Source organism: Kogia breviceps, chromosome 12 (assembly GCF_026419965.1).
Source record: "Kogia breviceps isolate mKogBre1 chromosome 12, mKogBre1 haplotype 1, whole genome shotgun sequence".
NCBI lineage: Eukaryota > Metazoa > Chordata > Mammalia > Artiodactyla > Physeteridae > Kogia > Kogia breviceps.
In genome coordinates this window covers 89,073,939-89,098,560 of record NC_081321.1, presented here as the reverse complement: position 1 = coordinate 89,098,560, position 24,622 = coordinate 89,073,939, and the positions used below count along the sequence as shown (strand labels likewise).

At 39.8% G+C, this 24,622-nt stretch overlaps 2 protein-coding genes across 6 annotated transcripts in view; one reads left to right on the top strand and one right to left on the bottom strand.

Annotated features, from left to right (window-relative positions):
* Nucleotides 1–783: 783 nt before the first annotated feature.
* Nucleotides 784–20,425, bottom strand: FBXO7 (F-box protein 7). 2 transcript variants are annotated; one of them, XM_059081742.2, is made up of 9 exons: nucleotides 20,003–20,425; nucleotides 16,249–16,543; nucleotides 11,026–11,253; nucleotides 9,535–9,676; nucleotides 7,044–7,127; nucleotides 4,816–4,911; nucleotides 2,839–3,015; nucleotides 2,470–2,507; nucleotides 784–1,477 (listed from the first exon to the last, which is right to left on the bottom strand). In XM_059081742.2, exons 1-9 carry the CDS (start codon nucleotides 20,122–20,124, stop codon nucleotides 1,088–1,090), a joined length of 1,572 nt encoding a protein of 523 aa, XP_058937725.1. In that variant the 5' UTR covers nucleotides 20,125–20,425; the 3' UTR covers nucleotides 784–1,087. The 2 variants fall into 2 exon arrangements, with proteins under 2 accessions (XP_058937725.1, XP_058937726.1); XM_059081743.2 differs by lacking the exon at nucleotides 20,003–20,425 and adding an exon at nucleotides 19,772–19,935 and having other exon boundaries at nucleotides 16,249–16,391.
* BPIFC (BPI fold containing family C) overlaps nucleotides 19,948–24,622 on the top strand; it is a 56,218-nt gene continuing 51,543 nt past the window's right edge. Inside the window, exons 1-3 of one of the 4 annotated variants that reach the window (XM_067010058.1) lie at nucleotides 19,948–20,576; nucleotides 21,385–21,436; nucleotides 23,071–23,169. The gene's annotated coding sequence lies outside the window, so the exon portion shown is untranslated. Of the gene's footprint in view, nucleotides 20,577–21,384; nucleotides 21,437–23,070; nucleotides 23,170–24,622 lie in introns of those variants that run through there. The other 3 variants (XM_059080393.2, XM_067010056.1, XM_067010055.1) reach the window with 3 other exon arrangements.

Below are 24,622 nucleotides of genomic sequence, written 5' to 3'. Positions count from 1 at the left end.
CAAGCCATTTCCTTATATGCAAAACAATTTTAAAAAGCAGGAAGACATTGGCAATATTCCTATTTTCTGCAGATACTAACAGTGTTTTACTCCTGTGTTGTGATTCAGATTTTAATCTGTCACTATAGCATGTTTCCAGTAGTTGTTTATGTGCTAAGTAAGACATTTGTGTTTAGCCTTTTTCTTGTTGTAGGAAAAATAAAACTTGAATTCTGTGTATTTTAAGTCTTAAAAACAAAATCTTCTTCAAATAATAAGAGGATTTCTTTGCAGAACAAGTACCTGAGCAGCACTCAAAGCAGTGTAACTTTGCTGTTAAAATATGTCATCTACTTAAATTACAAATTAGGCTCCAAGTACTCAAAACACAAGGAAAAAGAAACTATAACTCCACTCCAGAAGAAGCCAGAAACAAGAATCCCTAACAACCCAATGGTGGCCCAACAGTGCTGCTTCAGAGCCCAGATGTTTCAGCACAGAGCCTGAGGAACAAGTGCAGAGAGAGGGAAGAGGTGGACTGAGCTAGGTGTCCAAAGCACTCACTCCATGTCCAGTTCAACCAAACTAGCTCTGCTTGTATTCATTCCACAAATCAGGCCGCTGTGAACGATTTCAGGTGAAGAAAGAGTGCCACTACAAAACAAATAATAATAATCTCCTGCAACAATCTGATGACACTGAGTAAGTTCTCTGATCATTTTGAAATGTCCAAGTAATGCTATAAAGCTGTCCTGAATATTTACTACATATCTTTCAGTAATAAAAGTCAACACTGCCATGTAATTCACACTTAATATTTTTTTTTATTCTGGTGTAGAACGTTATCAATGTCTAACCTTCATTCTAGAGGGTAATTCAGAGAGGGGATGTCAGGAACCAACCATTCCCAAGGCCAATCCTGTCATGCAGTAACCTTTGGACTATAACACCGCTGGAGCTTTAAATATATCTACCAAAAGGCTTCTGTGAGCGCATTTCTCACCACCACAATCAGAAAACACTAGAGATAGCACCCCAACAAGATGACGTCTGTAGTTTTAAGAAAAACCAAAACCAAAACAAGCTCCAGCATGAGATTATAAATCAGTCACATGAATGGTAGTCGGCTGTCAGTTGGCCGACCCCTGCTAGGTCTTAAGGGAAATCTGTCATTGGGGCCACCTCGCCCTGGCAAGATGGGGTTAGGTCCTGGAAGGGGGCCAATTGGGTCAAAACGTGGTCTGAGTGGAGGGAACTGTCTGGGTGTCTCCCCAGGCCCAGGGATGAGTGAATTGATTGGATCCCCAACATAAGGAAGGGTTAGTCTTTCATCATATTCACCACCAATAATTCCTGGAGGAAGGAGAGAACTGGGAGGAAAAGGCCTGGGGTGCAAAGGGTTAGGATAGAATGGAATGGGGTGGGGTGACGATGGCAGGAACATCACATGCCGCCCTCTCTGAGCTTCTTTTCTTTGTTTGTGCCTCTTCTTGTACAGCTATAGAAAAACAAGAACAAGATGTGGTGAGTTGGATGTTTCCCCAAAGTTCGTTTGCTTTCATCATATAGATCTATACATACTTTTCTTTTCCCATACTATCAAGGCAGGCAAAAAAAACAACAACAGTGCACAGAATAGAACTTTTACAAGTTTCTATCTGCATGAATAAGGTAGTAGCTATGAACACAATGCCAAATGAGCTCTGTTCTTTAACCACACAGCAACTGAGCAGTTGTGCCAATTTGGAGTAACAATACATGCAAAGGAGGGATAACTGAGTGACATGTACTCTCAAGACTGCAATCTAGAGCTCTCAAGCTGACATGCAATTTTAAGTCAGCCTTTTTTGAAAGTGGAAAATTTAAATATCTGTTGAGAATGTCATGCCACAACATATAAAAAGTTAAGGTACTGGCAGGGAAGAGGGTGGGGGACCAGCACTTATGTTCAATTTCTCACCTAACTTACGTCCCTAATGGACCTCAATGCTATTTTAGAGGATGGAACATATTCCTAAAGAACAGTACTATGTATTTGGTACATATTTGAGGACTTTCATTGAATTTTATTCTCTAGTCCTTCATCCCAAGTTTCTGAGTCCTATCAATGTCTTTTTACAGTGGCATCTGCAAATAAAACAATATAACTTATTCTCTTCATAATATACTATGGTAACTAGCTGAACAGCTGAAGATTACTCCAGCACAAAAACAACTCAATTTTTTTAACAACGGAAGAAGGAAGAATATATTAAGTAAAGGTGAAAACAAACATTGTGTTAAAGATTCTTTTTCCTGTGTAGTTACAAGACACTAAGGACTGAGTCTAAGGTAGAAGTTGAAAACATTTTCATTTACTAAAAATTAGCAATAAATTTAATTAAAACATTGTATTATATCATAAAAAAGTGGAAAATATGCCCTTAATGTATTAATTCACGAGTTATTTCTGTGCTATGAACATTAGCCTTGGTATTTAAAAATACCTACTTCTTTCCAATCTGTGTCTCGACCTCTGACAGTACCATCTACAAAGAAAAAACAACAAAAAAAACAGATTTAAAAATGTTTCATTCATCCAACATTAAACCTGTCTTACTTCAATTTTCTATCCTGAAATAGTCTACTTGATCTAATGGACTGTTTGTATTGCAGAGAACACAGAAATGAATGGGGAGAGTTTGCAGGACATAGGCAAAGGTATATGACGCTTAGAATCTCTTTACAATAAGACTATGTTATGATTATTTCTTACTCTTAAAGAAAAAGCCCACAACTTAAAACTTCTGGCAAGCTGAGTAATGAAGACCTCAGTAACAAAGAACCCTTTTCTTGTTAACATATTATCATGGAAATCACCTCGAAAATCCCGCAGATATAAACACCTCCACAGAAGTTGGTCATTCGAAGCAATATAGAGGTCACGACAAACTGCAGACAAAGACAGGACAGAACGAACATCCAGAAGTCGGAAGATCCGCAGTTTCAGCTCCAGTGGGAGGACTACCAACCCAAATACATCTGGTAGGTTCAGTGCTAAAAGGAAAAAGAGACTAGGTATCACTGAGTAAAGAACATCCAGTTGCCCCAAAAGTTGCCAACTTTCTAAAGAGATGATAAATTAGATGATATCCTCAATTATCCAAGCATAAGTTATCTGCAACAAACTTTGTCCCCAGGTTAACTCTATAACTAATACTAACTCCAAGCTCCTTATTCTCTTTATGTTTTAGTAGAGAAACAAATTACTTTTTAATACAGATCAAATAAATAACTATGACAATTTCTAAATACTAGCCAATGGCCTCCTTTGTTTCAAGCGATATTCAGTACAACAAAAAATTCTCTATTCAACTATAGAAAACGGATAATTAATTGGCTTGTACAGTTGGTTTCCAATGCTGCTACTTATTAGCTGTGTGCCTTTGGACAAGTTATTTAAACTCTAACTCAATTTTCTCATTTGTAAAATGAGTTAGTACTATTACCTACCTCACTGAGTTGAGAATTAAATGTGTAAATACATACAGAGTGCTCAGAACAATGTGTGGCACATAATTGGCACTCGAGTGTTAGATTACTATTATTCGATGTCTAGCTGAAAAAGAAGGGAGGTAGACAAATTCAAAAGCAAAACCAAGAAAGGAAAAGAATAATATATTCCGAAGTAAAATGAAAATTATTTTTTGATTATTAGCTCCTTTGAATATATGGGATACCATTCTCCACTAGCAAAGATAATCGAAGTCCAGTAAGGGGTTTTAAAATTCACATTATTCTTTTCCCTCACCACCAGCCAAAGAAGAAAATTATGATTATAATAGCCTCGGCACCATGCAACTTGAGACCTAAAATACTATTTTTCTACATACAAATAGCAGATAAAAGCCACATATCTATCTGTATAAACCTGAAATTATTTACCAGCCAAAAGAATGTGGTAGATCATGATTCTACCCTATCATTTTCTACCCTATAGTTATACTTCCCTGTCCCACAGTCACCAGGTTTGGCCATTTTTACTTGTTATGTCCAGTGAAATGTGAGTGCAAGTGGCATATCATTTCTGAACAAAAGCTTTAAAAACCAGCACATGGTTAGGCCACTGGTCCTCTCTTCCCTGTGCCACAGGAAGAGCAAGTCCAGGATGAGAGCTACTCACCCCTCCTCGGCTAAAGCTGAGCCCCACACAGCATAGATGCAAGTGAGAAATAAATGTTCACTTAAGATTTTAAAATATTTTTTTACTACAACACAAGAGAAAGCTGATTAATACAAGGATTTTGAGTGAATTATAAACCTCACTGAATTAGCTTCACCATCTGTAAAATGAGAGTAAAATCTACTTCAAAGTTGTTAGCATTAAATAAGAATGCATGTGAAATATCCAAAGTACCTAGCACAGAGTCCCAATAAATAGTTTTAAAAAAAAACAGACCACATTTACAGGCTATACGTTATTTATATATGTATTTATTGAACACTTATTATAGGCCTGACCGTGTGCTAGGCCATGAGAATATAAAAGTGAAAAAGACATATTCCCTGCTTTCAAGGTATTCATAACCTTAGGTGGAGAGAAATCATGTCAAAAATTATTATGATACACTGGATAAAGGGCTACAATAAAGATACATATAAAATGCAGTGGAGATACAAAGAGGATGTGAAGGGCAATTAAGGAATTAACATTTAAGCTTAGTCTTAAAAGAGCAAAATTTCCACTAGGACGAGAAAAGAGGGAAGAAAAGAGGGAAGGTTTATGTCACCCTTAAACATATGTGAACTTACTATTCTTTCCAGCCATTCAACCTGTGATGATTTATCACTTCTCACCTTGTCGGGTAAAAGCCAGAAGAGGATATACCAGCTGGTCCTTGAACAGGCGAGAGAGCTTCTGAAGATCTTTGTATATCTTGGCTACATTCTCCCCTAGAATATTTTTTAAATGAAAAATCAAAACACACAATCAAGTGGAAAAACTTGAAATGGTGTTCTCTACTTCTGCCAAACCAAATCAAAGTGGTAAGTTAGTTTTCACAATTCTACACAAACAGAAATGGACCAAAGTCTCTGGTTGAAGAGGAAGTAATACAATGTGTAACTCTGAAAGCTGAATCATCTTTAAATAAATTTTTCCTTACTATAAAAGTAATTAGGAACTTATAAATAAAAGGATAAATAACAGTACCTAGGTACTATAAGCCACAGTAAAAACTGATTAAAATGACTTGTCAAATGAGCGGCATATTCCTACCCAACATAAAAATTACATATTGAAAATATTCAATTAATATAATCCGAAAACTTGTAACCTAACAGTATCAACTTTCTTCCTCCTTTTTCATTTCCTTTTTCCTTATTTAACAGAAATCAGATCACCCGAGCTATATTCCTATAAAAATTGTTCTTAAAAAACAGGTCTCAGGATTTAAATCTATTCCAATCCTAAATTCTACCATTTATTAGCTCTGTGACCTTGAAGTAATTTAACCTCCTCTAGACCTGTTTCCTGATCTAGAAAATGGGCATAACAACCTCTACTGCTGTAGAATGTAGAGTATTTCTACTCCACACAGCAAGGTCCTCCATAGTACAGAGATGAATATAAAGTGTTATAGCCAAGGAATTTCAAGTTTGTCTGGTCTTAATGGTAAGACCATCTTTACAGATGTATCAGTCTAGTTCATGCGTTCTCAACAGAAACAATATTGCCTCCAACCAGGCAAAAATCCCAGCTATTACATTGGTCTGTGACCCTCCAAAGGGCCACAGTATACAAATAAGTATACATGAAATTAAAATTTCATGAGGGAGAATGATTTGAGGGGAAAAATGTGTACAAACTCTCCTTAGGGGATTGATAATGAAAAAATCGTTGAGAAACACTGGCCTAGTATGACATTAAATGTTCAGAGACCATTATAAATACGTATTCTGATGTCTCCTTTTCTTATCAGCTTTAGTTTATATAAGTTAGTCTCTCAGGGCCTGATCTCCCCTGGGAACTAACAAGAATAAGTCTCAAGACCTTCAAAGCAAAGATCTAGATCTAGGTAGCTTCCCTTAAAAGACACTGCTTTAAGTCCCATCTCCCTGCTGTACCACACCATTCCCCACGTGGATTTTAAAACCCGCCTAAATTTACTATGAGGATAAAATGAAAAATACATCTGTAAAGGCCCATGTCCAGCAAAGGACAAGTACTAAAAGATGTTAATTCCCCTTCCACCTCATCTCTTCTTCAACTACTTACCTGCCTCTCACACTTTGGGTTTAACTGAAAGAAAAAAGAAAACTCCTCTTCTTTGCATCTATTAATTTTATAGCACATAAGCAAAACCATGCCTAGAATGCAAACTTTTGGTAAAGTTCCAATCTGTATCAAATAGCAACCAAATTTATATAAGTTTAAGCAAACATTTTGAGTGCAGTTTTTCCTTCAATAATCTTCGATAATGAAGTTGCATTGTACGGTTTCCACAAAACACAGATCCTCTCCATACTGGTTAAATACAATGCTAGAAAAATCCACAAAGAGTAATTCAGAAATTATGAAGCATCAGGACTTCCCTGGTGGCACAATGGTTAAGAATCTGCCTGCCAATGCAGAGGACCTGGGTTCGAGCCCTGGTCCGGGAAGATCCCACATGTCATGGAGCAACTAAGCCCGTGCATCACAACTACTGAGCCTGCGCGCCTAGGCCCGTGCTCTGCAATGAGAAGCCTGTGCACCACAATGAAGAGTAGCCCCCGCTCACCACAACTAGAGAAAGCCCCTGCACAGCAACGAAGACCCAATGCAGCCAAAAATAAAATAAATTTATTTTAAAAAAAACAAAAGGAAAGAAATTATGAAGCATCAATGGTACGTGATGTATAAATATAATTCAGTATCCAAGACCCTAAGAGAAACAGGAAAGTAACTGAAACTCTGCAACATTGTCTTAAATTTGCTTTAATCTCATCCAGAAATTGGTAAGTCTTTTGAACATTACCTTTCTGTTTTTTTAAAGTGAACCTTTCAAAGCTTCATCCCAGAAGTTCAATCATGGTTATATTACCTGATTCCTCTTTGCAAATAAAAGATTCTGGCAGCAGCTGCAGTCTCTTCACACTTCTAATCTCATTGTTGATTTTTAGTGTAGCTGTAAATAAGCAAAAGAAAGATGATGAAAAAGTTTTGCCATTTCATCAACTGCCTTCACTTTTTAGTATGCACTTGCATTCCCTTGCCCCCATATATAGGAAAAACATTATACAAACAAACTGCCCTTTGCTTATTTCCTTCCCTCACAGCAAAGTGCAAACCTGCATTCCATTAAGTAAAATCACTCTAAAACACCACTTTTAAAAACTACAGTCAGCACCTTTATATGAAACCCACTAAGTATTACCAACAGCAGCTCATTAATAATCGAAAGATATGCAACAAGGTTAACAGGAGACAGTTAAACACAATACAATCATTATTTCTAATGAGGTCATGAAAACTCCATTTATTTTTTATTTAACCCTTGGCAGTGAGTCTTCTCTTGTTTATTAAAAGAATCCTGCTAGTTTTCACAGTATCATCTCTCTCTAAACTCAGAGGATCAATATTCTTGACATCGCCAGAGGGTTCATTTTTAATCCTGTATGCGAAGGCACACTTCATCTCATTCCATGAAAGAGCCAGTGATGTGCTCGTGCACATGTGCACTGAGCAGGATGTCTCGGGTGAAGCAAAGATTTAAGGACACACTGCTCCTTTTCAAAGAACCAGGCCTGGAATGGTTCTGGAATGGCTGTCTGCCACTTAAGTCCACAAGTAGATGATTTGCCAAGAATTACTAAAGGAACAAAGCATCAGAAACTAAGACATTTAGCAGCTATTCTCTGTGTTAAGTATCTTAAGACTAGTCAATAAAGGTTAATATACACGTGTCATTAAAGTGATTTATAAGAAATTGAGGCAAAAATTACAACCTCACATTTACTATTTGATAGCTGCAACCTTGCAAGTTATGATGTGATGCAGCAGTATGATTAGATACTTTTGGCCCTCTCTGTATAAGAATGCCCAGCCAGGGCTTCCCTGGTGGCGCAGTGGTTGAGAATCCGCCTGCCGATGCCGGGGACATGGGTTCGTGCCCCGGTCCGGGAAGATCCCACGTGCCGCAAAGCGGCTGGGCCCGTGAGCCATGGCCACTGAGCCTGCGCGTCCAGAGCCTGTGCTCTGCAACAGGAGAGGCCACAACAGTGAGAGGCCCGCGTACCGCAAAAAAAAAAAAAAGAATGCCCAGCCAAAGTTACATTTGCTAACTGTGATGATGAACTGTTGAAGAGACATTGCTAGGTCCTAGTGTCATCAGTCATGTCCTACAAATGTGAAATACCACTAAAGCTGTTAAAGCTGAAAATTTGAGACTTTTAAATAACATTTCAAAGAATCTAGTGATTAAAAAGAAATAGAAGAAATTACATAAAGGGAACCTAAAACTATCTTTTATTTCAAAGATCACAGTGTTAAGTCAGTGGCTTTCAAATAGATTTTAGCAGAAAAAGCTTTTCCCAACAAAATCTTACAAGGGACACCTCACTAAACGAAACAGGCAAGCATGTTGCTGCTCAAGGTTCAAGTAGCGACAATGGCTCTACCAAGCCACCTCCTTGCTCCCATCTCAGCAGAAACTAGCAGCTGCAGAACATGTTGAAAACCACTGAGCTAAGACATATCAAGGCAACTGTCTCTGCTGTACAGAAGATGAGCTGTAATGAAAAATAAAAATGCAGTCATTCCAATCCTACCATACTCTCTTACTTAGCTAAAAGGGTAAACCTCAAAAATCAAACCAGAACAAAAACTAAAGAGTCTAGTCACTCAAATGGATCTCCAGGATGTGTGATTATGAGACTATTCCATAGACCCCTGATAGCTGGTATAGATCTCTGGATGGCATCTAAGCTAAAATGAAATACAAAAATAGAATGTATTGCTATCCAGTGAAATTTCTTAGTATGAAAGAGGAGAACTAGAAAAACTCTATTCAGAGTGACTTACTTGAGGGTGGGTAGTAGGGGGATAAAACACACACATACTGAGGCCTCAGAACCCTTAGCAGTACTTCTATGCATTCAGAGATGCCAAACTAGATAAAAAATGACCCCAGCTCAACCTCACCTTTCACAATCTCTCAGTTCAAGACCTTGGTTAGTAAAACAAAAATTAAAAAGCCATCCACAGGCATAAAGAAAAAGTATTCTTTAAAGAGTTCACATGTAATAGACTCATTTTACTCCTAGTATCACAACTCCCCCTGGAGCAAAAAAATTACACACTTAAGACAGCAAAAGAGTATAGCTGCCTCTAGCGTGAAGGCTGCTAGCATAAACATCAGCCCTGTATTCTACAACCTTTCAGACCCATGTTATCAGTGGGCTCGGGATTAAACAAAGTTGAGAAAGACTCCTAACTGCATCATGATAGCCCATCGCTGAAGTGCCTATAAAATTTTTGGAGAGAAACATGTAAAGATTCACAAACTAACGAGCATGACTATGCCATCCAATTACCATTTATGACGATGAGGTTTCCCAAAGGCACACAGGTGAGAGCAGCAGAGCCACCCTCGCAGAGAGGATGAGTGTACTGCAGCCTGTACACGCCCCCCGACCTCCAGTTCTCCGGCAGGCACACAGCTTTGGCTTCAGTCCCCTGGGGAGTGAAATGAAAGGGGAACAAACAATGAAGAACCATATTACTCTCAAAAAGATTAAAAACCCAAGAGGCCCCTAACTTGTCTGCAAATAAGCATTCCATACAGTCCCTTTAATAAAATGTATCAAATCATTAATATTTCTATTAATATTTAAAACTTTGATAGTAAAAAAGTTACAATATATTATCTGCCATCAAAACTTTTTGTTCAAATAGATAAAATAACATCAGAGATAGAGACTGATTTCTCACTTCAAAGTCTCACTTCTCTGCCTAGCAAAGCCGTATCCCTATGCAAGATCCCAGTTCAAACACTACTTCCTTTGTGAAGCCTTTTTCAAAACAAATCCTTTTTGTCATTCCCACTCTCTCACCCTCTAACATTCTGGTCATACTTCTATTGTTACATACTTCTATTATGTTATTAATTGTATTATAATACATTATAATTTCCTTTTTGTTTCTCTCCCCCACTTACAGACTCGTTGAGGATAAGGACTGTCCCAGTATCTTTATATTCTAAATCCTGGCATGACATGGTGCACGTGTTCAATGATCACTGAATTAGTCTATATACTTGTTACTCATAACACGGCCCACAGACCAGCAGCATGCTATCATGTAGAGTATGCTCACATAATATCTCAGGCTCCACCCTAGATTTATTAAATCAGAATCTGCATTTAATAAGATCCCTAGGTATTCTTAAGCACATTAAAGTTTGAAAAACTTCTAAATGTTCTCCTCTGTGAATCTCTGGTATCCTATATATGTATGCGTTTCTCCTACAATTTAGCCAATACAGTATAACGGTCTGTATACTTGTCTCTCTCTCCTACTCTTGGACTGTAAGCAACCTGAAAGCAGAGATAAGGCACTGCACCTGACACTGGCAGACATTTATCAGACGGATAAGGAATGAATGAATGAAGGTAAGCAACTACAGCATAAGAACAACGTCCCTCTTCCTAACTGAATCTTACTAAGTTAGTGTCAATTCACAGAACCACTAACATTAAAAAATAACCTGGTGAGCCATCTATCTAGTCATATGCCCAATCCACACGCACTGACCACATTTTACCTACATACGGTCACATATAAACTTTTGGGTTTTTTTCAATTCAACCATAGTTGCCATCAATTCTATAATACTAACTAAAACCTGACAAGGAAATAAAGGAGAAAAATAAGAAGGAAAAGAGGGAAGGGGACATTTACTGACTACCTACTGTACGCTCATCCCTGTGTTCGACACTTTACATTAGTACCCAAACACATTTAATAAAGAAACCTAGAACACCACCCCTCTTCTAATGGGAAACTTTTGCTCTCTGTAGTCTTACCTGAGGTATGTAACCCGACTCCAACATGAGAAGATGTATGGATACTATCAGGGCATCGCTGGGGTTAGAACACTCAGCTGACTGATACAGGGTCTCTAATGAATGTGGCACTTGCCCTTCCACCGATTCGCTGCAGAGCATTGGTTCTGAGGGATAGAAACCTGTGCCCTCTTCCGCATCCACGACATCTGGAATTGACTCAGCTTCAAAATTTTGACTAGGCCCTGACTGAAAAGGATAACAAAAACAATGAATTCTTTAAATAGACTTTCATTTTTTCACAGTAAATTTTGTATTCAAAGTGAACTGAGATTAGTGCTCAGAGCCAAAGCACATTACTGCGTTCAGAAATGGTACACATTTTCAGCAAGCCCTCCTAAACAAATCAGCCTGCAATCTGCTCCTCCATCCTGAATTCCGTATCTCCATTAATTCTGGCTGATATGCCAAAAACCTGGAAATCATCCTAGACTTCCCCCTCGACCTTATTAAGCACCACCCCCAATATGATTAGCTCTCAAAGGTCCACTGACTCTATCTCCTAAATATCTCCAAAATCTGCCCCTTCCTACTCCAATGGTACTTCAGACTCATTTATCTTCTAACCTCCAGCAACAGCCTCCCCTTCACTCCTCTTTCTTGTCTTCCAATACATTCCACCCACTGCTGCTAGAGTTTTTTGACAACTGAGAATCCAATTATGTCCCATGTCCCAGCTTAAACTTGCCAGTACTTCCCCTATGCAGACAGCAGCATTGCCCTAAATTGTGCGTTGGAATGTGACCCTAAGTGTTCTTAGGAAAAAAAAGGTCTACAATCAAATAAGTATGGAAATGCTACATGTCATAGCCACCTAACCTCACCCTCCATATTCACAAAATACATTTTGGCGTTATAAAGCTCTGAGAAGCCCAATAATAACAGAAAGTGTACACAACATTTAACCAAGAAACACTATCCTTCCTTAACACTCAGCATCCCCATAACACTTATAATCACACAAGACAAGTTTTTCATAGAGGCCATGCTGAGAAATGCACGCTTACAAAATAAAGTCCAAACTCCTAAACTCCTTAGCATTCAGGGCTCTTCATCACCTGATCCCTGACTCTGGATCAAGTTCACATTCCACAGTCCCTTCCTCTGGTATTCCCCACTTCTTCAGGTTATAGACTACCTCTGCCTTGCAAAGGCCTTGATTATTGCACTTTATCACACTGTATTGCAATTTTCTGATTACATGTCTATATCCTACCATGAACACAAGCTTAGAAAGGAACAGACTACATGTCACCCATTTTTGTAACACCCGTACAGTACCTGGCACACAGTAGGTACTCAGTAAATGCTTGTTGAACAAATGCTGAAGGATAATATCTTACAATTCTTACAATTTCATGTTTTTGATTTCATTGTTTTCTAATTTACACCACACAAAAATTCTGTAAAATAGGTAAGACAGATGATGTCACCTTCTTATATGTACTGTAATTTTGATTCAGATTAAATAACATAATCAAGGTTACCAGCTAATAAAAATTTGAAATAAACAAAGATCTCCAGACTCACAGTTCAGGGCTTTTAGATACAATACACTACTTCAGTAAGACTGAGTTACCTTTATTAATTTTGCTCAGAAAGACTATTTCCTAGGTATGTGCTCAACTCTTAATGCAAAGCACGTTTCTTTTAAGTTCGTACTTCCATTAGAAAAGGAACGGAGGAAATTAAAATTACATAATATGAGTGAAATGGTGGAAGAATGTAAGGGAACAAGAGGTTGTTTCTTTCAAAATCCCTGAGGACCTGAGCCCTGATGGCTTATGGAAAAGATCCAAATTCATGTGTTAAAACCCAGAGGTTGATGACAATCCATATTACCTAAAAACGAGGCTCCATCGTGTTTTTGAGAAAGGAGAAACTACTTATTAAAACCACTTAACACCTAACTAAATTATGAATTACAGGCATACCTAGAGGTACTGGGTTGGGTTGGGTTCCAGACCACTGCAAGAAAGTGAATATATCACAATAAAGCAGGTCACACAACTTTTTTGGTTTCCCAATGCATATAAAAGTTATGTTTACACTATACCGTAATTATTAAGTATGCAGTAGCATTATGTCTAAACAATGTACATACCTTAATTTAAAAATACTTTTTTGCTAAAAAATGCTAACGATCACATGAGCCTTCAGTGAGTCGTAACCATTTTGCAATAGTAACATCAAAGAGCACTGATCACAGATCATAACAAATATAATAATAACAAAAAATTTTGAACTATTGTGAGAATTACCAAAATGCGACACAGAGACAGAAGTGAGCAAATGCTATTGGAAATATGGCACCAATAGACTTGCTCAACGCCGGGTTACCGCAAACCTTCAGTTTGTAAAAAACACAGTGTCTGCAAAGCACATTAAAACTAAGTGCAATAAAATGAGGTATGCCTGTATATATGCTCTTTGCTTCTTATACCTAACTTTTGGCCATTTACTACTTACTGACAGTCGTATGGGAGAGAATATATGTGGGAAAAATATTTTTAAAGGTTACCCTAGACTGATAATGACATGGGAGGAAGATATCAGAATCCCCTGGTGAGCTTATCAAACTGTACTCTCACTCCATGAGAACCGCTGACGTTCTCTGAGCCATCCTGATATAATATAAGTACTTATCATATTCTTCATGCATGTGGAGATGAGAAAAAACGTTCAGCACCACCTCTCTAAACAGATCATTTGTCATATGTCATTCACAAATGAGTGGAACAAGTATGGAACAAGACCCTAATATTAAGGTCTGATACTTTGTAGCTGATTGGTAAATTATAAAAATCATCTATGTCCCCACTAAGATTTTACCGTCACCCTATACAAGTCGTAGAATACAAAACAGCATGCTTTTAGAATTGAAATGACTAACATGAGGCAATATTAATGTCTCAAAATTTTCCCAAAGGAAACTAGTAAAGTAACTATCATATACACTATGAAAACTAAAGGGAATGGATCCTTCTACCAGAATCTCTGAATAAGCCTATCATCAAAAAAGATTCAGAAATGTAATTTAAATATCTGACTAAATATTCTTACTCATTCTCTAGATTACTTCTATGAGACAGAATCTCAGAGATACATAATAATTTCTGAAAAGAAAATTCATAAAAATACTTTGAGCTTTATAAAAGCTTTTGTAACTTACTTAATCTCTCTGGATTCTATTACTAAAAATCTAGACATAGATGATTTTTATAATTTACCAATCAGTTAAAAAGTATTTTTTAATATCTGTCTATACTTGATGACATGATAGGCATAACGAATACTTATAATTAAAGCCTGCAAAAAAATAAAATTAAGTTGACATGATGAATGTACACACACAAAGCAATTAACAAGATGGCATATGTACTGGTATTAAAATATTAAGTAATAAAGTGATCATTTGTGCCATACAAGAAATCAAAAGGCAGAATAATAAATAACGAGGTGTTTACAAGGCAATAAAGATGATCAGTACAAAGAAACTGAAGAAAACTACTGCGCTGCTGTTGGCAGGGCCTTGGAAGGTGGGTAGAGATGCAGATAGAAGAGAGAGGACAGGAAGGGGGTTCCAAGCCGGGTGAGCAGCAAGAGCAGAGAGCGAAGCAGTCGCTAGTCTATGTGTGCGTGTGTGCGTGTGTGTGTGTGTGCGTGCGCAGGTGTGAGTGTGTGCAGATGCGAGCGTGTGGAGGCGCGCGCATGCGCAGGTGCTGGCTGCGAGACAGACAATGAGGAGGAAGAGGAGGAGAAGGGGTCCAGTCTGACTGCAGATGACCGTTTACAGGAGGGAGGAACAGAAACTAGCCCCCAAAGGTTGTGAGGCAACTGCTCAGAAAGCCTTAAAAACTAGGTACAGGAGGACAGACATTTTCCTCCTCTGCGACGAGAGGGTTGAACTAGAGATATTTGGACTTTTTTAGTTCAAAAATTATGAGCCCAGGTGTACTTATGACACAGAGTTACCTAAAAGCAGGGGAACAACATAATCAAAAATGTGCAGGAAGGGGCTTCCCTGGTCGCGCAGTGGTTAAGAATCCTCCTGCCAATGCAGGGGACACGGGTTCGAGCCCTGGTCCCGGAAGATCCCTCATGCCGTGGAGCAATTAAGCCCATGTGCCACAACTATTGAGTCTGCGCTCTAGACCCTGCAAGCCACAACTACTGAGCCCGTGTGCCTAGAGCCCATGCTCGCAGCAAGAGAAGCCACCACAATGAGAAGCACGTGCACCGCAACGAAGAGTAGCCCCCGCTCGCCACAACTAGAGAAAACCTGCACGCATTAACGGAGACCCAATGCAGCCAAAAATAAATAAATAAAATAAATTTTTTTTTTTTTAAATGTGCAAGAAGATGAACCCAGAAAGCAGACTGAAGAACACACACTGGAAGCCTGGAATGGAAAGGTAAAACAGGCAGGGCTTGTTAAGGGACTGGATAGAAGGAGTCAAAAATCATTCCACAGTTTTAAGCTCAGGAAAACAATACTGCCATTGACAGAGGAGGAGCTGGTTTGTGAAGAAAACATCAGTGCACATATTTTCAAATTTACATCAGCATCTAGAGTCTGAGGTGACAATTTTTTTAATTTTAAAAACTTAAAATACACACCCACAGGAATATTACTCAGCCATAAAAAAGAATTAAATTCTGCCATTTGCAACAACATAGATGGACCTAGAAGGCAAGATGTTTAGTGAAATAAGTCAGAGAGAAACACAAATACTCTGTTATCACTTATAGGTAGAATCTAAAAAAATAGAACAAATGAATGCATATAACAAAACAGAAACAGACTCACAGATATAGTCAACAAACTAGTGGAAGGGGCAAGATATGGATATGGAATTAAGAGATACGAACTACTGTGTATAAAATAAATAAGCAACAAGGATATATTGTAGAGCACAGGGAAGTATAGCCATTATTTTGTAGTAACTTTAAATGGAGTACAATCTATTAAAATATTGAATCACTACATTGTACACGTGAAACCAATATAATATTGTAAACCAACTATACTTCAATAAAAATAATTAAAATAAAAATAAATTTTCTATTAGATTATAATCTGCAGTCTACTGTTGATAATTATCCCGACTGGTACAGAATTCAATTGAGCTATTCGCATGATTTATCAACTAGTCTATTTCTTGCCTTGATTTGAATACCCACCATACTTCCATCATTCCAGACATCAGATTGGGCTGCCTGTCCTTGGAATGAATCATGCAGTTGTTCATCCTGTATGCTGGACTGACTGGAGCTGGCGGCCAGAGAGGGTTGGTCATTATTCTGGAGTGAGGAATGCTCTGAATCTGTGGATGAAGGTAAGTTAGGTGCTGCAATGGCATCTTCAAGAATCAAACATATCAAGTCCCCAGAAACAATCCCATATGAAGCCAACGTCTCTTCATCTCCAGTGAGGGCATCCTTGTTGTTCAATGTAATTGCAAACCGGGTATCAGAACTGCCAAGAAAGATGGATAAGGATAGTAAGAGCTACCTATTACCATTACCCACAATAATACATTTGAAACATATATAAGGTACATGGTATGACCCCAGCAGAACTAATGAAAACAAAACAAAATGAAGATAAGAGGAAAGCCAAAGCTTGGAAAAACTACCAAAATTATTTATTATCACCAAATGCTTAAATTAAGGTTATAGATTCTAGCCTGGGGGATAGGATCAGTAATTCTCTACCATTAATCCATGTTTTCATCAATTCTAAGATATACACTTTTTTATACTTTGTCATCTTTGAAACAGGATGCTTCTTACAATCAATGACATCACAGCTTAATAGACAGCATTTTTTCATTTAGTGTGACATAAGAATGTGCATCTCAGGATTGACAGCAACTGAGATTCAATGAAATATAGCCTCTTTAAAATATAAATTATATTACATCATTCCTCTGCTGAGAATTCTCCAATGGCTTCTATTTGACCTTGGAATAGAATCCTTAACATGCCCTCCAAAGCCCAACATCTGACTCACTTCTCCTATCTCACCCATCCTCTTACTAGCTGTTCTCCATTCGACTCATTCCGAAAAACAGATCAACCTCACTGCAGCCTTTGGGCCTCTGCATCTGCTCTTCCAGTTCTTCAAATGACTTGAGTCTTTCTCATCATCCAGGTCTCAACCCAAATGTCACCTCTTCAGAGATGCCTTCCACCTGCCTCCATCACTCTATTTCATTCTTCTGTTTTATTTTTATTACAACATTGCTATTAGAAAATATCATATTTATTTGCTTATCTGCTCTCTTCCCCACCCCTACGACTAGGATTTAAGTTTCATGAGATGGGTACCTTTTCTGTCTAGTTCAAAACTGTATCTCCAGCACTTGGCAAATAGAAGTATTTGTGGAATGGATGCAACCAATAAACGTTAGATGGAGAGATCAAGATGAGGCTGAAATCGGGGCTAATTAACAATATCCTTCCAGGACAGTTAGCTTATGGTTCCAAAATACTAGACCCATGTCCTAAACAAATATTCATAATCACAAAAAGTCAGATGAGTGCATGTAGATGACTGAGTATAAATTCATCCCTCCTACTGAGAAGTTCAACCTTCTTACTGAGCACCAGTTATAATGTCTTTTATATGGAAGACAACACAAATCCAAAAACCCAGTGCTAAACAAGCTAAGAGCTCAAATTAGTCTGAAGCAAGGAACTCCCATCCTTTCTGCATCGCAGATTATCAGACCTTGAGAGAACAATCATTTCATTACATAGTGGTGAGGAATAATTAACAAACCACTGCAGAACATTTTATAAGACATTTACACTCGGCAATGCTAACTTCATTAACTTTTTGAGAGGTTAACAAAGGATGAAGTCCTTTGAAAATCATGTTCTGTTTGTTCTTAAAATGCTACATTTTCAAAAGTGCTCCCCCATAATTCATTTGTTTTTTCTTGCACATATAAATACAATTTTTCTTACCAATTAAAGTGTCTTTGGTAGAGAAATTACTGAAGCTTTAAGAACTACTCCTGCTTATTAGAAAATAAGTAGCTATGCCTGTTTTCAAATGTTTTGATAAATGTTGAAAATCTGCCAACTACCCAGAAAAACATTCCATTTTTAGCAAAAAAAAGAAAAACACCTCAAACGAACTATGTTTTTATCGATCAATTGTTCAAATGATCGTTCAAATGTTCGTTCAAATATCGATTTGTAAGAAAGGTAAAGAATTGTCTGCTTAACAAAATGTCGGCCTCCCCTTTAGAAAAAGGGAAGAGCTATTTCTAAAGTAATATATGGTTTTCCAGGAGAGTCGTTATTGATCCTGTTTTCTGAAACTGTGAAAAAAATAATAATTTCATCAGGAAGTGCCACCCTAGAAACTCCAGGCCTTTAAGAATTATTTTATGACAATCCCAGATCCACGTGCTCAGCAAGAACACTTTAAAAGTAATAATATCATATGGACACATTTTTAAACTGCCCATTTATTATCAAATGAACACACTTTCAGAAGAATGAATTTACTTTCACAAGCTGAAGCTTAACATTCCTTCCAGTTAACCAGACTCGATTGTAAAAACAAACCTGAAAGAGAAACTAACTTGGGCTCTTGGGTAAACAAAGCGTCATATTGGGTTTCACATCCTTTCCAGAGTGTCCCACCTAATTAAAAAATAATAAAATATATATACATATATATACTTTTTTAAAAAAGTTAATTTTGACAATTTGTGGTGGGGTAATGATGCCAGCATACAAAACACTTAGGTTTAACACCAAGAAAAAAACAACAGGCATGTCAATTAATATAATGCCTAAAAGGAGTTATGTCAATACCTCGTTTTCTGTATTTATGTTTTTAATTTGGAGAAGAAAAGGCTTACTTTGAATGTATTGTCTTAACCTGAAAAATGAAAGGGTGAGACGTTCATAATACGGCCTCATTTTACTGAATTCCCTAGAAATAAAATGTAAGTTTATAAAAGTCTTATGAAAGGAACCATTTAATTAACAGAAAGCTTTTCTTTTGAAGAATTCATCTAAAAAGCCCCAAAGAACATCTTTTTTATTTTTTCTCAGCACACTCAAATTCCAAATTCGGTAGCTCAGTATTTGAAGAGGACCACCCTTACGTTTGTCCCTCTACTCCCAGATTACTGTCCCCAGGATACCCTTTTGGAAACAAAGCAGCCTCATCTGCAGCCCCATAAATAACAGAATTTGATCCATTACTTCTCAATGTCACTGCCCCCAAACTGCAAGCTCTCCAGGGTCATCGTAAGGCCAACGTTTTCCTTAGTTTTTAATCAAAAAAAGCAACATCTTGCCCAGGAAAATATTATTTGAAACAGACCGACACACTGCACTTTGTAAAACTGCAGCTGGTAAGTCAGAGTGCCCACAGCGGCGCCTGGCACGTAAACACTTAACGGAGTCTTATGGTGACTGCAGCCTGAAAGCAGCGGTACCAGGTTACAGGTGGCCTCGGATGGAGGGCAGGTTTCTAACTCCTTCTAGTACTTTCCGAACTTTTTCACTGAAATACTCCAACAGCTGGAGATGGTGAACTTAAACCCCTGAGAGCCTGGAAAGTTTTAACCCAAGCCAAACCCATAATTTCCAACCTTACATCTCAAAGGACGTGAGAATTTTGCGTCCTAGCCTATCCCTAGGTTCGTCTACTGCAAACACGGAAGCGAAGGCTCACCCTGGAGGGGATCGGAGCCCCGGAGACGCCGGGCCATGACCTCTGGGAACCGGGACCCCGCACGCTGCAGCCCCAGCGCCCGCTCGCCGCCCGGCCTTTACGTCACAGTCCAGGACCGCGGCCCCCGCGACGCCCAGCTCGCCGCCCGGCCTCACGTGACAGCCCGGGGCGTGCCCGCGCCACCCGGCGCTCCTCCCCGACCCGCCGCGCGCGCCCCCGCCTCTCGCTTACCTGTACCCTCTGGTGGGCAGCAGGGCCTGCCTCAGGTGCGCGCGCAGCTGCCCCAGCGTCGGCTCCGCTTGGGGCATCTCCAGCGGCCAGGTCCGCTTCTGAAGCCGGACCCGCAGCTTCATGGCGGCCGCAGGAGGGCCCAGGGGCCGGGACCCCGAGGCGGCGACGGTGACGACGGCGCGGCCGGTCAGCTCCCGCCGCGGAGCGGCGACTGCCGGAGCTATGGGGATGCTGAGTTGTAACGGCGTGAAGGCCCCGCCAGGCGGGTCTCTGGAACATGAGCGCCCCACCCCACTCTCTTGAAAGCGCCCCCTGGAGCCCACCCCGCGAGCAGGCTGCTGGTGGCCTGCGTGGAGCCAGGCCGCTCGGGAACTCGCGATCGATGACTCGGCGTGCGACAGCGCCCCCTGGGAGCCCGAGGAGCACACTGCGCAGGCGCCCAGACTGCAGCAGGGCGTGGGGAACGCGGCTCTTCTGCTTGTTGCTGTGCCACTTCTTTCCAGTTGTGCCAGGAGAACGTTAACGCTGAAAGGGATGCTACAGGCAAAACTACTCGCCACTCCGCAAGGCCCAGGTGTACCTAGTTCTTACCCCATTTCTTCCGTGGTGCCCGGCTCCAGCACCATACGCTCTGAGAAACCTTAGGTTGAGCCCAGGCTCTGGTAGTTTCTCCCGTTACAGCAAAATTAAAACAGCTTGTAGTCAGTGATCTGTGTCGAAGAGTATATTAGTAAACTGTCGCTGCATAACAATCACCCCAAAGCTTAACAGCTTAAGACAACAAACATTTATTGTCCCACAGATTCTACAGTGCAGGAGTTTGGGCGTGACTTGGCTGTTTGGTTCTGTCGTGGTCTCTCATGAGATTACAGTCAAGGTGTAGGTCAGGGCTGGAGTATCTCAATCACATGACTGTTGGCGGAGGCCTCGGTTTTTCACTGCATGGACCTCCCCATCGGGCCACTTGGCTGTCGCAGTGACATCCTCACTTCCCGCAAAGCCGGTGATCCCAGAGAGAGCAAGGCAGAAGCCACAATGTCTTTAATGATCTCGTCTCAGTAGTCACACACCATCACTTCACTCACATTCTATTGATCACAGTCCAAGCCTTCAGTGTGGGAGAATCAACACAAAGGGCTGAGGAGCAAGAGACAGGGATCATTGGGGGCCATCTGGGAGTCTGGCTACCACAGAGGGCCTGGCAATAATGATGAGGATGATGACTTAGGTGAGGAAGAAAGTATCATCAAGTTTCATCCTTGTAGGATAACCATTTTCCAAATCATAAAAGAGTTGAATAAAGTTTCTCCCAATAGGTGGTAGTGGTTGTCCACATTGACCTTCATTCATTAAATATGTATTGATCACCTGCTTTGTGCCAGATATTGTCCTAGGTGCTGAGAAGACACGTGCCTACCCGTGCAGAACTTACAGGTAAGTGAATCACCTCTTGTGTTAGAGCATGAAAAGTATCTTGTTTATGATAGAGATGAGAACAGCCCTGGGGGCTGGGGTACGCAGAGAAGGGTTGCTGTGCCAGGAGGGTTCTTGAGTGGCAAAGCAATACGGAATTGAGGAAGGGTGACAGGACCAGGGTGGCTCGATGTGGCCAGAGTGGACACGGTGGCTCAACATGGACAGGGTGGGTATATCCCAGATAAAGAAGAGCCTCGAGCTAAGCAAAGGATTTGGAACACATTCTAGAGTGTATGGGAAGCCACTGAAGAGTTTTAAGCAGGGGAGGCTTTATCTATCAGGGTTCTTAGTTCTGAGCAATAGAGGCTGACTCTGACTAAGCAGAAAAAGAGCATATTAAAAGGATACTGGATAGCGCGGGGATTCTAGGGAAGCCCAGGGAAGTGACTCCGAGTTAAGCTTCCGGGAATGACGCTCAGAACCACGCTGAAGAACTGGCCTGATGAGGAAACGATCATGACTGGGATTGCTGCTGCCGCCCTACCCCACCCTGGAGGAAGCTGCTGTCACCGCTGCCAGGAACCGCTGAGGAATGGCTGCCACCTTCAAATGCCACATGCTTTTACACCAACAAAATGCCAAGCTTCCAAAAGAGCCTGTTTCCTTACCTTGCTCACTTCTAAATCAAAGGCTCATGGGCTACATCTGATTGAGGGAAGAAACTGAGACCTGGCTGCAAAGGAGGCTGGAATTTTGGGTCTGAACTCTTTCCTTGAGGAAGTGAGACTTATAATAGTCGGATTTCCCCAAATGTAGGAAGGCTGTTCAGAAGATGATAGGAGGCCGTGAGTCTGACAGGTGTATACCACAAGGGGCATGGGTCAGATCTGAAGTGTGAATCTGTCACTGGTAGAATACGGGAGATGTATTAGGTCAGGATTTCTCAACCTCAGCACTGTTGACGTTTGGGCCTCACAAGTCTTTGCTGTGGAGAACTGTTCTGTGCCTTGTAGGATATTTAGCGCCATCCCCGATGTCTATCAGCAAAACTCCAGTATAACCACACCCCCTCAGTTGTGAGAACCAAAGATGTCTCCAGACTTTGCCAAATATCCCCTAGGAGGAGAATTGCCTTGAAAACCATTAGACCAGCGACCAGCCCAGTTAGGAGGCTCTTTTGGTAACTGAGAGAAGAAGGAACTGGTGGCAAGACAGTGGGAATGGAGACCACAGGATGGGCAGGGACGATGTTTCAGAGACAGAAATCACAGAACCTGGAAAATGGCTATATTTGGAGGCTGAGTCAGGATATAGCTTTAGCTACTCGAACAGAGATCTGAAATAACAGTGACCTAAGCAGCTTAGATATAAGTTTATTTGTCTCTGAAATAATATTCTTGGAGGAAGTAGTGCAAGGCTAATATGGTGTCCATCTTTAGAGACCATCTACCACAGTGTACCTCTTACTACTACATAAACCTGTAAAAATGAAATAGTAAAAAATAATATTATCAGGCAAGTATTCTGTAAAGATTCAGTGAGATAATACCTTTTGGTTTTTGTTCTAAACTACTAAGCCTGTGGTAATTTGTTAGGACAACAATAGAAAACTAATCCACCTGGGATCTTTATCTCAATCCTTTGCCCAATAGAGTGTAACCACTGGGATGGAGGAAGTAATCCAACCACAGGAGTGAAGGAGGGTCCTGGAAGAGAACCAGAGCATCTCCAAGGCACAGCCAAGGTTTAAGGTACTCTGGAGGACAATCCTTCAAAGCCTCAAAGGTCCATGAGAATGTTATATACCCCTTCTCTCAACTCTCTCCCTCCATGAGAATTTGTTTTTCTGTTCTGCAGGATGTCACTTTAATGTCTGCAAGCAACAGGCACTGCAACTTTCAGAGAGTTCAGAAATTTATATTTCTTTTTTTTAATGGACCATTTCATAGAATATTACAAAAGGGTGATCTCACTCTTCCTTGGGAATCCATTCTTTGGTTCTCTGTAGGCTTTTTTTAAAAATTGAAGTATAATTGATTTACAATGTTGTACCATCTCTGCTGCACAGCAAAGCGACTGAGTTATACACATATATACATTCTTTTTTTATATTCTAGGGTTTTTTAAATAAATGTTTTATTTTAGAACAGTTTTAGACTTACAGAATTATTGTGAAGACTTATATACCACATACTCAATTTTCCCTATTATAACATCTTAGATTAGTATAACACATCTGTCACTATCAATGGATTAATATCGATATCTTTATTAACTGAAATTCATACTTTATTGAGATTTTCTCAGGTTTTCCCTAACGTCCTCTTTCTGTTCAGGATCTCATCCAGGATGTCACATTACATTAAGTAGTCATGTCTCCTAGGCTCCTCTTGGTTGTGACAGTTTCTTAGACTTTCCTTGTTTTTTATGACCTTGACAGTTTTGAGGAGTACTGGTCAGGTATTTTATATAGTGTCCCTCAATTGCGATTTGTCTGATATTTTCTCATGAAAATATCATGACTGAGGTAATGTGCTTCTGGGAAGAAGACCACTGAGTAAAGCGCCATTGTCATTACATCATACCGATAGTGCCTGCTGTCGAGATGACTCCTCACATTTGATATTAACCCAGATCACTTGGCATCTCCACTGTAAAGTTACTCCTTTTTTCATTGTACCCTTTGGATGAAAATCACTCTGTGCAGCCCACACTTAAAGAGTAGGAGTTATACCCTACCTCTTTAGGGGCTGAGTATCTATATAAATTATTTTAATTTCTTCACAGATTTATCTATTCTCTATTTATAAAGTCATTTATTTATATCAATTTAGACTTATATTTATTTTATACTTTGGCTTATATTCCAACACTACTCCATTTATTTTGTTGCCAGATTGTTCTAGCTTTGGCCATTGGGAGATCTTTCAGTTGGCTATTTGACATCATTGAGGATTTTTTTTCATTTGTTTTGTTCCGTTTTTTAGCATTTTCTTCCTGGCACTATAAGATGCTCCAGGGTCATTTTGTGTATATCCTGTGCCAAACCCAGAATCAGCCATTTTCCCAAGGAACCCTAGTTCCTTTTTATTGGAAAATGGTATTAGAAGCCAAGATCTGGGGCCAGGTGTGTCCATTGCTATTGGGGTGGTGTTGCTTCTAGCCCTTCTCAGCTGACAGAGCAAGGAGATACATACAGGTGTA

Bases quoted from the DNA above. Each gene is read 5' to 3' on its own strand.
- FBXO7 (XM_059081742.2), bottom strand. From the start codon at position 20,124: ATGAAGCTGCGGGTCCGGCTTCAGAAGCGGACCTGGCCGCTGGAGATG. The intron at 16,544-20,002 runs GTAAGCGAGAGG...CTTTCTTGGCAG, and splicing joins CTGCCCACCAGAGGGTACAG to TTCTGATACCCGGTTTGCAA. The intron at 1,478-2,469 runs GTAGGTATTTTT...GTTTTTCTATAG, and splicing joins GAGACACAGATTGGAAAGAA to CTGTACAAGAAGAGGCACAA.